Here is a 12,611-nt window from a genome sequence, read left to right on the forward strand (position 1 = left end):
CCCCGGACATTCCATGTCCCAATTATCAAGCCTCCCGACCTACCCATCTAACCTGTTGATGATGTTGTTCACGTTATCCCCTCCCTTCCCCCAGAGGCCCAACTATCCACCCACCCGGTTACCTTTTCCTTCCCTCCCCACCATTTGTCTGCTGTGATCCCACTTACTGCTATATCTCGTCCCCAACATCCCTTCTTGCGCCTATCCCCAACTTGGCGCTTCATCCCCCAGACTCCCCCCAAAACCCCCTCTTCCTCCCTTCTCCCCACCCTCCCCCCTCTCGCCCTCCAACCCCCCCTCTCTCCCATAGCTCACAGAACTAGCCTCCCTCACCCGAATGACAAACCGCCCCACCCTCCCTCCCAATAACTGTAGACCCATTGACTCCCTCGGCCCCTCAATTTACTCCTCTCCCAGGGCCGGCGGCCAATAATGTCGCTTGAACTAGGGGGCTCCATCACCTCCCCCGTGCCACCCCTCCCAACTCTTACCCCTCCAAATCACCATCTGCTCACTCCAAAACCGCCCACCCTTGTGGTGCACCTTCCCTCTCCTCCCGCACCCGACTTTATCCCCATTCTTCCGAGTCTGGTCCTGCCACCTCTTTATGCCCCCCAACCGGAGGACCCATCCTCTGTGATCTTGTGTCTAACCAGTCCCAGACTTCTTTCGGAGACGTGAAAAACCAAGATTTACCCCCCGCTAAAACCTTGAGCTTTGCCGGAAAGAACATCATGTATTTTAAATTAAGTTCCCTCAAACGACTCCTGACCGCATCATAAGATCTTCTTTGGCGCTGTACCTCCAACGTGAAATCGGGAAAAATTCTCAGCTGTGCATTACCCATCGAGTATTGTCCCACTCTGCGGGCATCCTGCAAGATTGCATCCCGATCCCGAAAATTCATAATTTTGGCGACCATCACTCTCGCAGGGGCTCCCGGTGGAGGGGGGGGGGCCTCCCAAGAACCCTATGAGCCCTCTCCACAGTGAAAAGGTTGGATAAGCCTTTGATCCCCAACACTCTTAGGATCAAGTTTTCCACAAATAGCTCCGCACTAGGGCCCTCCTCTCGTTCCGGAAGCCCAACCAAGCGGATGTTGCACCGCCTAGAGCGCCCCTCTGCATCTTCCACCCAAGTTTCCAGCGCTCGAGTTGCCCCCACAAGACCCGCCACCTGATTTTTGAGCTTTTGGACCTCGTCCTCCACTGTACTGACCCTCTGCTCCACTTCAGTTACTCTCTCACACACCTTCCTAAGGTCCGCCCTCACCAGGGAGACATCCACCCCCACCTCTTTGATACTTTCTTGAAGGGTGCTCCTGGATACCTGTATCGCCTCCATCAGCGAATCCAGAGTCACTACATCACCTCCCCCCCTGCAGATGCCTCCCCCACCTGCCGATCCAGTCCGGCCTGTCCCTGTGGCCTGTATTTTTACAGCAGCATATTTATCTATTTGTTGCTGGTTTTTCCCCATAGTGGCCTCAACCCCCACCACTCCGTGTCCTGCCACCGTCCCAGCGGCCAATACTGCTTCGCGTCCGCCGATGCTGCTAAAAATGACTCTGCCAAATCACCCCCGCACTCCAATTTCACTCTCCTCCACCCGGATCCAGATCTCCAGCACCACCACTCCTGGGGGGACCCCCAGCCCCAATTCGTGAAGAGGCTGTCCAAATCAACAGCACAGGATCCCCTCTGCCGGCCCCCACACCTTCAATGCACTGCCTGGGAGACAGCCGCTGCCTCCTCTCACTGCGTCCTCCACAAGCGTGGCTCCGCCACGCTGAGCAGCCTCACCTCTGGCTACAGCCGCGTTCCTGCAGCCCTCCAAATGCAGCATATGTGTTGCTGCTGTCCCGGCTGCACACCGCAGCTTCTTCCCCGTTACAATGAAGCCGCTCACTGGACTCCCGTGCTGCCGCCTCTGTTACTGTCCCACCACGGCTCACTCCTCCTCCCAGGGAGCAGACGCCTCCTCCGCCGGGAGGAAGGAGAAGACTCCCCGGCCTCCACTCCTCACCGTCCGCCTGCTCCGTATCCCCGTCTGGGGAGGGGGGGAGGGAGCCTTGCCTCTCAGCCCCTCACCGCCGCTATGACTCGGCGTACCTTGGTGCCGTTCCCGGCCGACGCCAAGCCTGCTTTGGCCCGGTATTCTGGGGATGTGGCCGCGCTCCGCCCCCCACACTCGTAGGGCAAGCCGCACTCCTCTTCCTCAGCGCGTTGCAGAGGCCATCTTGCAGGTCCCGTCCCGCCACCCCGTCGGGTCGTCGGCAGCGTGTAAGATCCCTTCTCCTCCAAACTCAGCCTCCAAACTAACACCACCAGCTCTTTAGCAGTAACTGACGTGCCCCCACACTCAAAACGCAAAACCTGGGGTCTTTTACGCTCAGGATATCATGGCATGGGAGGCCTCGAGGTCTACGTGCACACCATTCGGCCGTTAGCCACGCCCCCAGGTGTTGCACTTGGATGCAGGTGTCATGGGGATCCTCATGACAGGGGCAAGGATATCCAGGGTGTTGGTGATAGAGAGGTGAAGATTAGAAAGGGACGAATCGGTGTGGGAGTTCATGGCAGCAGTGTGAGGGGGAATGAAAGTGGCAGCAAAAGCAGCAACTGACACTAGCTTCATAAGTCGAATGACAGAGAACGAGACGGGCAGTGCAGGCAGTAGCTTAGCCGTGGGGACCTAAGAGATCCAGGTGAGAAGACAGGGGGGCATGGTCAGACTGGGAGATAGGTGTAGTGAGAGGGTTGGAGATGGGGATGTCTGCTAAAATGAGAGCATCCAAGAACAACTGGCTCCCAACCAATGACAAAATCCTTCTAAAAACATTGTTGCTCACCCACAAATCTCTCAACAATGCAGCCCCCGTCTACCTGGCAGGGAGATTCCATAAACAGACCTCCCTGAGACCACCTAGATCAGCTTACAGAGATCACCTCTCCTTACCTAGCTTCAAACGCTCCACTATCGGAGGTAACAGCTTCCCTGTGAAAGCAGCCAAATTGTGGAACTTCCTGCCTCCCACACTGAGAATAGACCAATCCCACCAAAACTTCAGATCCAACATCATTTTGTGGCTGAAATCTAATGACCAATAAATGATAACCCCTGCTCAGCAAACAGCTAGGACTCACTGCTACGGTACTTTATGCCTTTATGGAGCGTATCCTTCCCTGCTTCTCTCGACCTGCTACCCTTGTGGTACCCTTGGAGCTATAAACACCCTAAAACCTGTATATACTGCTTCTGCAAAATGCCTGTATCATTTGTATATACCCTCTATATCCTACGCCTGCAAATAGGCACCATCTGTATATACCCTCTTGTAATTAATGACTTGTATGTACATTTTATACCTTCTCTGTTGTAACTAAGCCTTGCATATACTTGTAACTGCTTCCCCCTGTTACCCCCGGGTATGATGCGCATTATAAATAATATAGCAAACAAACAAACAAAACAAACAAACAAGCTGTGTCCGGCTGAGTGTGTGGGACATGAGTGATGAATGGTGAGGGAAAGAAAGTCACAGAGGCTGTGGAAGAGTCCATTGACTGAATCAGGAGAGTCAAGGTGAATATTGAAGTCTCTGAGGAGGTGCAGCTTGGAGATGGAGGCAAGAAGAGAAGAGGTGAGGTCAGGCCAGTCCAAAAGGAAGAGGGTGACCAGCGGTCTTGTAGATGGTGCCGAGAGTCAATGAGAGGTTTGGAGATACACTGAGCCTGCAGACGAGGCATTTGAAGGAAGGGTAGGTCTGAGTGGGAATGATAGTAGCAGGGACCCATTCAGGGAATATCAAGGCCATTCTGCCTCCAGATCTGTTAGGCCTGGCCTTAGAGAGGATCTTGTAGTCCTCAGGGAGGAGTGTGCCAAAAGCAGTGACAGAGCTGGCAATGAACCACGTCTCAGTGAGAGCTAGACCATCAAGGTCAAAGTCTTCAAAAAGGAGACACATATTAGTGGAGTGTTTTACAGCAGAGCGAGAATTAAGGGTGGTTCGGTCAATCTGGTTGACACCTTTGAAGGTACAGGGATGTGGTACGCTAGTCAGTAGTGGAGAAGGGGCAAGAGGGGTGACAGATGGAGGAGGATACAATTAGTCATGGGTGAGGTGACTTGCGGTTAGTCATAAGTACAAGGGAAACGCAAACCTCCTGAAGTTTGGGCAATTTGAGGTCCAGTTCAAGTTTTACCCACATCTGGCTCCTCGTGATGGAGTTTCCAAACACTTTCTATTTCTAGTGAAATTGCAACAGAAATAAAATAAATACGGGTGGCTCTCCAAACTACAAATGCACTGTTTTCCATTTCTTGCCTGGACCGGCCCACCAAAGTTTAATGGGCTGTGCACAACGCATCTCCTCTGGAGTAAAATTAAGTAGGTGGAAGTAGGAGATGATGTCCTTATGGGCGCATAGGAGGTTCATAATAGTTTGTCCCATCCCTTTGTGACCCACAAAATACTTTTCGACGAGTTGACGTTGACCCACAGCAACCTGCTGGATGTGAGCAACCAACCAGATTGCCTGGATCACAAACAGTTGACTGCTTGAGCCTTCTCTGCGTGTTTGCCTCAAGCACTGTAATATACTTTGCAATACTCTATGAGGTGGAGGGCTGCATCTGTAGCTTTGCCAGGATGTGGGAACTCACCTATGCTGCTAAAGGTGATGAGCAGGCAATTCATCTCCTTTCTGAGAGACGAAACGAAATTGACATGCCTACAAAAGTTAAAGGTATTCAATGTTTCCGTAAGTTTAAATCACTCCATGTTTGTATAGTTGGGAGTAAATGACACCCATTACAAGTTGCCAATCGATGTCTAATGATCCAACTCAAATGGACGCAACGGCAATATAACTGGCAGGCAAGTTTTATGATCCACGGAAGTGATATTTTAAACACATTGGAATCTATGGAAGTCTTCCTATCTTCTATTTTTGTAATTTGTCTTTTTGTGACTTGGTGGCAAAGCAGGGTCTGAGCTATGTAAATTAAGTTGGAAACCACGCTTAACCGGGATGTTACAGGTACGGCCCGTACCATATGATCATTTGCCTCCATGAACAGTTTGTTCTTCAGTTGTTTTCACAAGGGCATATGATTTCGAAGCTATGGGTCCGATTCAGATGCTTGTGAGTTTCTATGATTTGCACCTGTGATCTTGTACCTGATTCTCAAAACCTAAACACTGGAGTAAATCTGTATATGCCCGGATCATTTGTGGGATGTTGTACAACTGCGACTTACAAACATTTCCCCTAATGGGATGTATTGCCGCTACGGACATCTCCAGATTGGCTATAGATGTAGGTTTTGCGAATCATGTATAAGCTAGCAAGGGTTAAAATTTAGATGCTGACAGCTATCTCCTGCTTCGCTCGGGCCTATAACTATGGGCCCCAGGGCATTACCTGACTCGGTAATGCCCCCGCCGCTCGGGGCATATTGCTTAAATAATACATATCTATTATTGTAATGCACCTATTTTCTAACATCCTAAATTTAAATACATTATGGATGTATGCCATGCACCTATGCCTCACAGTTCTACATATACGTCATCCAAATTGGTTTTGGGTACGCACACAGCCAAATCTGGCAGGCTCTGCTGGACTAGCTCTGACATATGCTGGACACCGTCACTACATGTCACCGGGACACCCCTTCTCCCGCAAACCCAGGACTGAAAACGTGGAATCGCATAGACATGAAATAATCTGGTCTCTTCCCTGAAACCTACAAAAGGAGAATTGATGGTTTAAAATAAATATATGCAAATAGAAGCAACACTATAATGCATACCTGGAGAAACCATGAATAACTGTGCTGTGCCATTGATCATAAGCAATGATCATAAAAACAGGGATCAACCATTAACTGCGCACCAGAGCTCTACAAGATACTCACGGGCTACCCTTTGCTTTTGAAAATGTTCCCAGTACAACCGTTGCTAGCTAAAGTGGATGGTGCGAGTATGCAAACTAGACATGCAGAAGCTTTGGCCTTTACTTTTACGTACCTGGATGGGCTTTGATGCGCTCTTGCAAGGGTTTCGCTCGTTTGTTGTTTGAGTTCATCTCATTCTTCTCTGCCTGCCAAACATATAGATGAAATGATGTAAATACATGTACACGAGCGGCCGCCTTCAGATTAACTGTGCAGTGATATATAGTGAGCGTCTATGAGGTCTATGAGACAGCTTCCTTCATTAGAGAGTAGCTCTTCCAATCAGATCTATGACATACTCAGCTCCATCTCTTTCTTATCTTACTCTGAGCCCTTTGAAGCAGATCCTCCCCCCACCTCTAGCAAAGCCTCAGCCATCCACCAGAAGCCTCTTGGATAGCTCCAAACAGAGGCGGACATAGGTCCCAAAATACCATCTCCTAGCACCATTAGAAACCTCGTCCAGTTCACCACACGCCTTACAAAACCTTTGTATACACCCACAAACTACTCCTCACATACCCTTTGAACTGTCTCCTCCCACTTTCCACCCTCCCCTGCTCTTCATTTGCGAGGAGATCCCTAAGAACATCAGAGAGGAGTTGGGTTTCCCGCTAGGATGTTTTGGCATCGCAAAGCTCAGCTGAGTGAAGGGGAGAGACTTTGTGGTGGGGCATTCTGAGTGGGGAGTTACCATAGCAGCCAGTGATCGTGTCTCCTTGTGCTTAGCGCCTCCCAGCTACCATGAACATAATTGCAGCTCCTCAGCCTTTGGAGGCTAAACTGCAGACCCAGCTTGAGCCCTTAATCCAGCTGACTGTGACTTGTTTTATATCAGGGGTACACATTTCAAGTTTCAAGCTACTAGCCAGGCATAAAAAGCCACACGCCGCCTCAGTTCTCCACATACACATAGAACACCATTTCTCATTCTCACTTCAACATTTACTTCGGCTTAAAAACAAATCCATAAATGTTCATTAAGGAAAACAACATAAAACAGTATAAAATACAGTTTGTAATTGTATTGATTTTTTTTATAGTGCCCTATCACCTTCGGGTCTGGGTAGTCCATTTGTTAGTGAACGGAAACTGAATGTTGTTTTTGTTCAATCTTCCACCTTGTTTTATTTATTTAAGTATCCAGTACATTAGGAAATAATGGCAAGGAGATATTTTAGTTTAACTTGCTTAAATATGTGGCTCACCAATTGCCACCTTTTGGGCAAAATGGTAGTTCATCTACTGGGTTAAGTGGTTTTGAATTAGTCAAGGACATGGGAGAGCTGCGCAAAATTACATAGAAATATAAATATTGGTGTCCAAAAATCATTGGCTTGTCAATGGTTATTTGCTATGAAACAATTTAGGATTTTTGAAACCTTGGAGACAGCAACACATTGTGGGTAAAAAGTCTAATGGGAAAGCTGAGACTTTACCAAATTAAAAGTGCACATGTGCTAACATTCTGGGTTGTTTTGTATCACAAAGCACCCTTAATGACACCCATAAACCCCAATGCTGCTGCAGCGCTGAAGCTCAATAGGGTCTTGGGGAAAAAATGCCATCGCTCAGAAATGTATTTTGCTGCTTGAGGAATGTGGCACTATTGTCTCCCCCCTCTGGAACACTTAAAACAAGGGGCATGGTGCCATGCTCTTTTAGGTCTCTCAAGACCTTTCAAGACAAGCACTCATGTGTTTCTTCAAAATAGTGTTGTTCTTGGGGGAATTTGTGATGTTTGTTTGTTTGTTTGTTTGTTTGTTTATTTATTTGTATGGCGCACTGCACCCGAGGGTATCTGGGCGCCTTTAGCACAGAGGTTACAAGTATACTTTTAGCTTGGTTACAGTAGATACAATATACAACGAGAAGCATAAATAAATACAGTTTATACAAGAAGAGTGGTTCTACATGCTATGCAAAGAGTGATACAATGGAAATCTATAAACAACAGAAACAATCGAATAGTTCTGTATATTGAATACAATAGAATGTTCGCTTAGTTTGTCTCATTCCCAACTGATTGTTGTCAACTGTTAGTCTGCCCTAGTCCCAATAGTCTTTGGCATGCCCCTGTGGTTGAACCTGAATCCCCTTTTTTATATGGAACCACTGCAGGCATCTGGAGAAAGAACTGGGAAACCCTATGCACCAGTAAGTAGATGATACTGAGCTCTACATGCAAGAATATCTTCAAGTACTAGCGAAGTGCAAGAAAGTAACTATAGTATTGTGGGTACCTAGTTGTGCCAACTGATTAGAAATCGTATGTTCAAAGGAATGTCCAACAAATCAACCACATGAATCTTTCTGATTTATTACATCATATTCTTCTGCAAAAACGTGTTTCGAGCACTTTGCTCTTCTTCAGGACTTAGTGAAACAATCTTCTTTTAGTGTTGCTGTTCCATATGCACCTCTGGTTTCCCTAATGTTTTTACAATCAGGTTCTCTTGCTAACAGAAAAATCAAGAATGCGTATATCGTAAAATGTCTTCTAGTTATTGGTTTCACTGATAAATCTTAGTAACGAGTTCCATTGGGTTGCCCACATTCGATTATATTGCTAATCGTCCCATTACTGCGAATGTCATTGGCGGCGCGATTTTGCAGGATTGAATTCTAGATGGCCAATCAATTTCTTAAAAATAAGCATCTCTGAACATCTCTGAAATTGAGCTTCTGTGCTAGATATGCATCCTTCTAATTCAGTGCTGGTCTCGAACGAGAACGTTATATGGCATTATTTCTGAGACACCTTTGGTTTTCTGGTTACATCCCAGTGGCACAGATACTCAATAATGTGTTCAATCAGCACATTTGCATCTGCACTGCACTCTCATTCTGATGAAGTCAGTCCTTTATTCTGCCATTAAGCCTCTATATCGAAGCTACTTTTCCCAGCATAGGTTAACCTTACATTTCTATGTTCCATCTATAAAATTGTCCCCCCATGACCCTCAACAAGAAAACAAAACATGGTTACTTGGAGACACGATATTCAAGTTATTGAGTATATCCAATAGTTTATCTAGGATGTGGTTGCTGATTGATTGATTAATTTCAGAAATATTAGAACACTGGAATGTTGTCAGTTCCATTGCAGTGGCAGAGGGCAACAAAGGCTTGTCACAAAATTCCAATGTTTCTCCTTTATTTCTCGTAGTACTGACTGAACATTAGCCCCCGGGCAGGGGGGAGCAACCAATCATGTTGCTTGGATCGTGGGCTGAATCCCACGATCCAAGCCCGCGTTCCAATCAACCTGATGGCTGCTTCCCCCGCTTTGCCATCTTCCCCATTCTCAATTGTCTTTAACATTAATTTAGCCACAGGCCCCCTCCCAGCCCGCTTACCTGCTTACTGCGGCAATTATTACGTCTGTGGTTTTTTTAAGTATACATTATAGACCTGTCAATATCTGGTATTTGGGGGTTAGGTTACTTCCTATTGTAGGAAAAGAATCTAGGAAGGAACAGATTAGTGGCATCACATTTGCCAGTGCTGTGCTCACTCCTAGCAGAATGTAATGTAGTTGAACTCCTGAGGGATGAGCTCCCCACAGGAGAACACTTAGGTTGTGGGATGGCTTGTGGCTGAGTGGCAGTTGGTGAGAGACTGAGAGAGGGAATTTCATTTTGTAGTGGCCGCAGGGTTGGTACCTGACTATGGGGCTCATTACATGTTGTGCGGTAAAAATCACAGATTACCGGCATGGCGCTATTAACGTGTCCGCCCTCGCAAGAGGCGCTAATAGCGTACCATTATGTGTACGCAGACACGAGCATAGCGCCATGCCAGTAATGACCCCACCGCCATGCCGCTAAAGTCCCCAAAAAGTCCCTTACCTGCTTCCACGAAAGTGCAGATAGCACCTCCGCCCTCACGCTACATGCAAACAGCGGTCACCGCTATTAGCGGTGACCGTTAAATAGCGGAGCCGGAAATAGCGTCATTGCACAGGAACGGGAAAGAGCACGGCGGCCATCTTTAAAAACACAATCCATTGCCATCCTCTGCCCCCTGGACCTGTTCTGAGTAGTGTGCAATAGGAAATCCTCAGGGTCACCCTCGACATGCCTAAGGCTGTAAAAAAAACTACCGACCGGCAGAGGAAGGAAAAATTCACCACGGAGGAGCTAATGATGCTAACCCAGACCCTTGCTGCCAATGCTGCCGTGGTCTTTGCCAGCGACATGTGTCGGGAGACACTAATCAGAAAGAAGGCAATCTGGGCTGATGTTGCCTTGAAAGTCAATGCTGTGGGCACCACCACCCGCAATGTGCGTGAGTACAGAAAGTGGTGGGATGATCTCCCTCTACATGTTAGAGGTATCCTATCAGCAAACCACAACATTGCCACATCAGGTGGATCTGATTCCCCTATTAAATTGAAGGAATGGGAAGAGACCTGTGCCAACCTCATTGGAGTGGAATCCATAGAGGGAGTCGGGACGATGGAGCATGGCGTGGCAACCACTTCAGATGGAGGTGAGTGTACACATGAAAGTATGCAATGTGAATCTACTGGGCCCCCATATGTGAGGCCAGAATCACCTCATGAATGGCCAAACATCCACAGATGCATTCAACCCTGGCTATGTCAGTGTCAAACCCAAACACACACACATGCACTGCACACTTCACCAGAGACAAGTGCCACACACAACTATGCATGGATGAGCCACTGAACTGACACATCACCTGCATCCTTAACAATGAAGTCAAAATGCCCACAACTGCATTATTGATGTATACTGCATTAAGTACATATAACCGTAACCAATGCCATCCCCCTCTTTGTCCCCGACAGGCTCACATACAGACAGTGAGGATGCTGGCACTGTATCTCAGGCACCCCCTCTGAGTAAGAAATCAAGGGCACAGGACACAGAGGACACCCCCACAACATCAAGGGGCAAAGGTAGAAGGGTCCACATGCAGAGTGACACAAGACGCAAGTGTCCACACCACCAACAACTGTCCCACCTCCGGAGGTGAACCCACCACCACCGATCCCAGCCACGGAGGGCCCACCCTCAGCTGCAGCTAGTTCCGCAGGAGAGGCGGCAGCCACTGCACCACTCTCTGATGTGGAGGATACGACTGCTTTCCACATGGAGATGCACACCCCAACCCCCCCTGGAACCTCCGAGGCATCACCACAGCAGACACCTGGGTCTAGTGTCACTGGCGAGGACAACATGGGAGGTTTTAGTAGCCCTCCGGTGGCTTCACCTGTTGACCTGGTTGCATCCGAGGGCACAGCAGCCACACCGCCAGAACGCAACACTGCCCTCGACCTGGCCAGCATCAGCCAGCGGCAACAGGAAATAACTGTGCTGGTTGGGCAGCATGTGGAGGAGGCTGCCCGTCTCAGGGCTGAGATTGCAGAGACAGCAAGGCACTCCAGGGTGGGGATTTAGGCCTGTACAGACAGGCTGTGTGGGGAGATTGTCCGATTTAGGGAGGTCCTCACACGGATATCGGACGCAATGGACCGCCAGTTCCCACCACCACCACCACCTGGACAGTCAGCCACTTCCTCATCCGCCAGTTCGAGGCAGAAAAGCCCCCTCCGCTGCTCCTCATGCACCACCAGGCGCACATCTAGGCAGCCTCCCAATGCTGGTGGTGGCAATGGCGAATAGGGAGTGCATGGTCAGGCTTCCGCGTGTATGGCTGGACGAAAACATTGTGGCAGACACATGAGGAACTGTTGTGGGGGGTGGGGGGAAGGGTGTTTTTAGACTGTTGTGGGGGGTGGGGGGAAGGGTGTTTTTGGACTGTTGTGGGGGGTGGGGGAAGGGTGTTTTTGGACTGTTGTGGGGGGTGGGGGGAAGGGTGCTTTGGGACTGTTATGGGGGTGGGGGGAAGGGTGGTGGGATGTTTGGGGACATGCACTTTTACAACTTTACATTTCTCAATACACTGGTGTTTGATCCATACACAGGCTTGGACTTCTTCATTGTGTATGTGTGTTTTATTGGCGACAGGGTCCATTGTGCGCTTCCAAACAGAAACCAGTGCATAACTGCCCATATCCATTCCCACAAAAAGAAAAAATGTAACTCAGAATATTTGGTTGATCAGATGCTGTCTCACAGCACGTCCCTCCTGGCCATCCCATCTTGCATGACCTGCCTCCCCGTCAACTCCGTCCTCATCACCATCATCATCCTCATCAGGTGCTTCTATTTCTACGTCCGGGGGTAGTGGCACATTCCGTCTGATACACATATTGTGCTGCATGACACATGCCATGGTGATCTTGGCCACCTTCTCATGGCCATAATGGAGAGCGCCACCAGACCTGCTAATGCACCTAAACCGTGTCTTCAAATGGCCAAAAGTCTGCTCGATCACGATGCGGGTACGGGTATGTGCACGATTGTAGTCCTCTTCATGCCTGTCTGTGGGTTCCGTACAGGGGTAAGCAGCCACCTCTTCAGGGGATAGCCGGCATCACCTGTATGGGGGGACGAATGGGGTCTGGTTACTGTTCACCTCAAGAGCGGCCTTTTCATATCACACAAATTGACTTTGCATTGTGACTGAAGTCCACAATTAACAGCATGCATGCAGACGATCTGTGTGACTGCAATGTGCAAAGTTGAGTTCGACCCTGCAAGTGACCATGCCCCATT

The 12,611-nt window shown here is 48.7% G+C and overlaps 1 protein-coding gene across 9 annotated transcripts in view; it reads right to left on the reverse strand.

Moving 5' to 3' along the window:
* Positions 1–12,611, reverse strand: part of CCDC200 (coiled-coil domain containing 200) — a 100,276-nt gene that overhangs the window by 16,176 nt on the left and 71,489 nt on the right. For all 9 annotated transcript variants that reach the window (XM_069634210.1, XM_069634211.1, XM_069634214.1 and 6 more), the window contains one exon: positions 6,035–6,107. In XM_069634210.1, coding sequence (XP_069490311.1) covers positions 6,035–6,107 — 73 coding nt within the window. The remainder of the gene's footprint in view (positions 1–6,034; positions 6,108–12,611) is intronic.

The sequence above is a fragment of the Ambystoma mexicanum genome, chromosome 13 (genome assembly GCF_040938575.1).
Source record: "Ambystoma mexicanum isolate Mex_15411 chromosome 13, UKY_AmexF1_1, whole genome shotgun sequence".
NCBI classification, from domain to species: Eukaryota; Metazoa; Chordata; class Amphibia; order Caudata; family Ambystomatidae; genus Ambystoma; species Ambystoma mexicanum.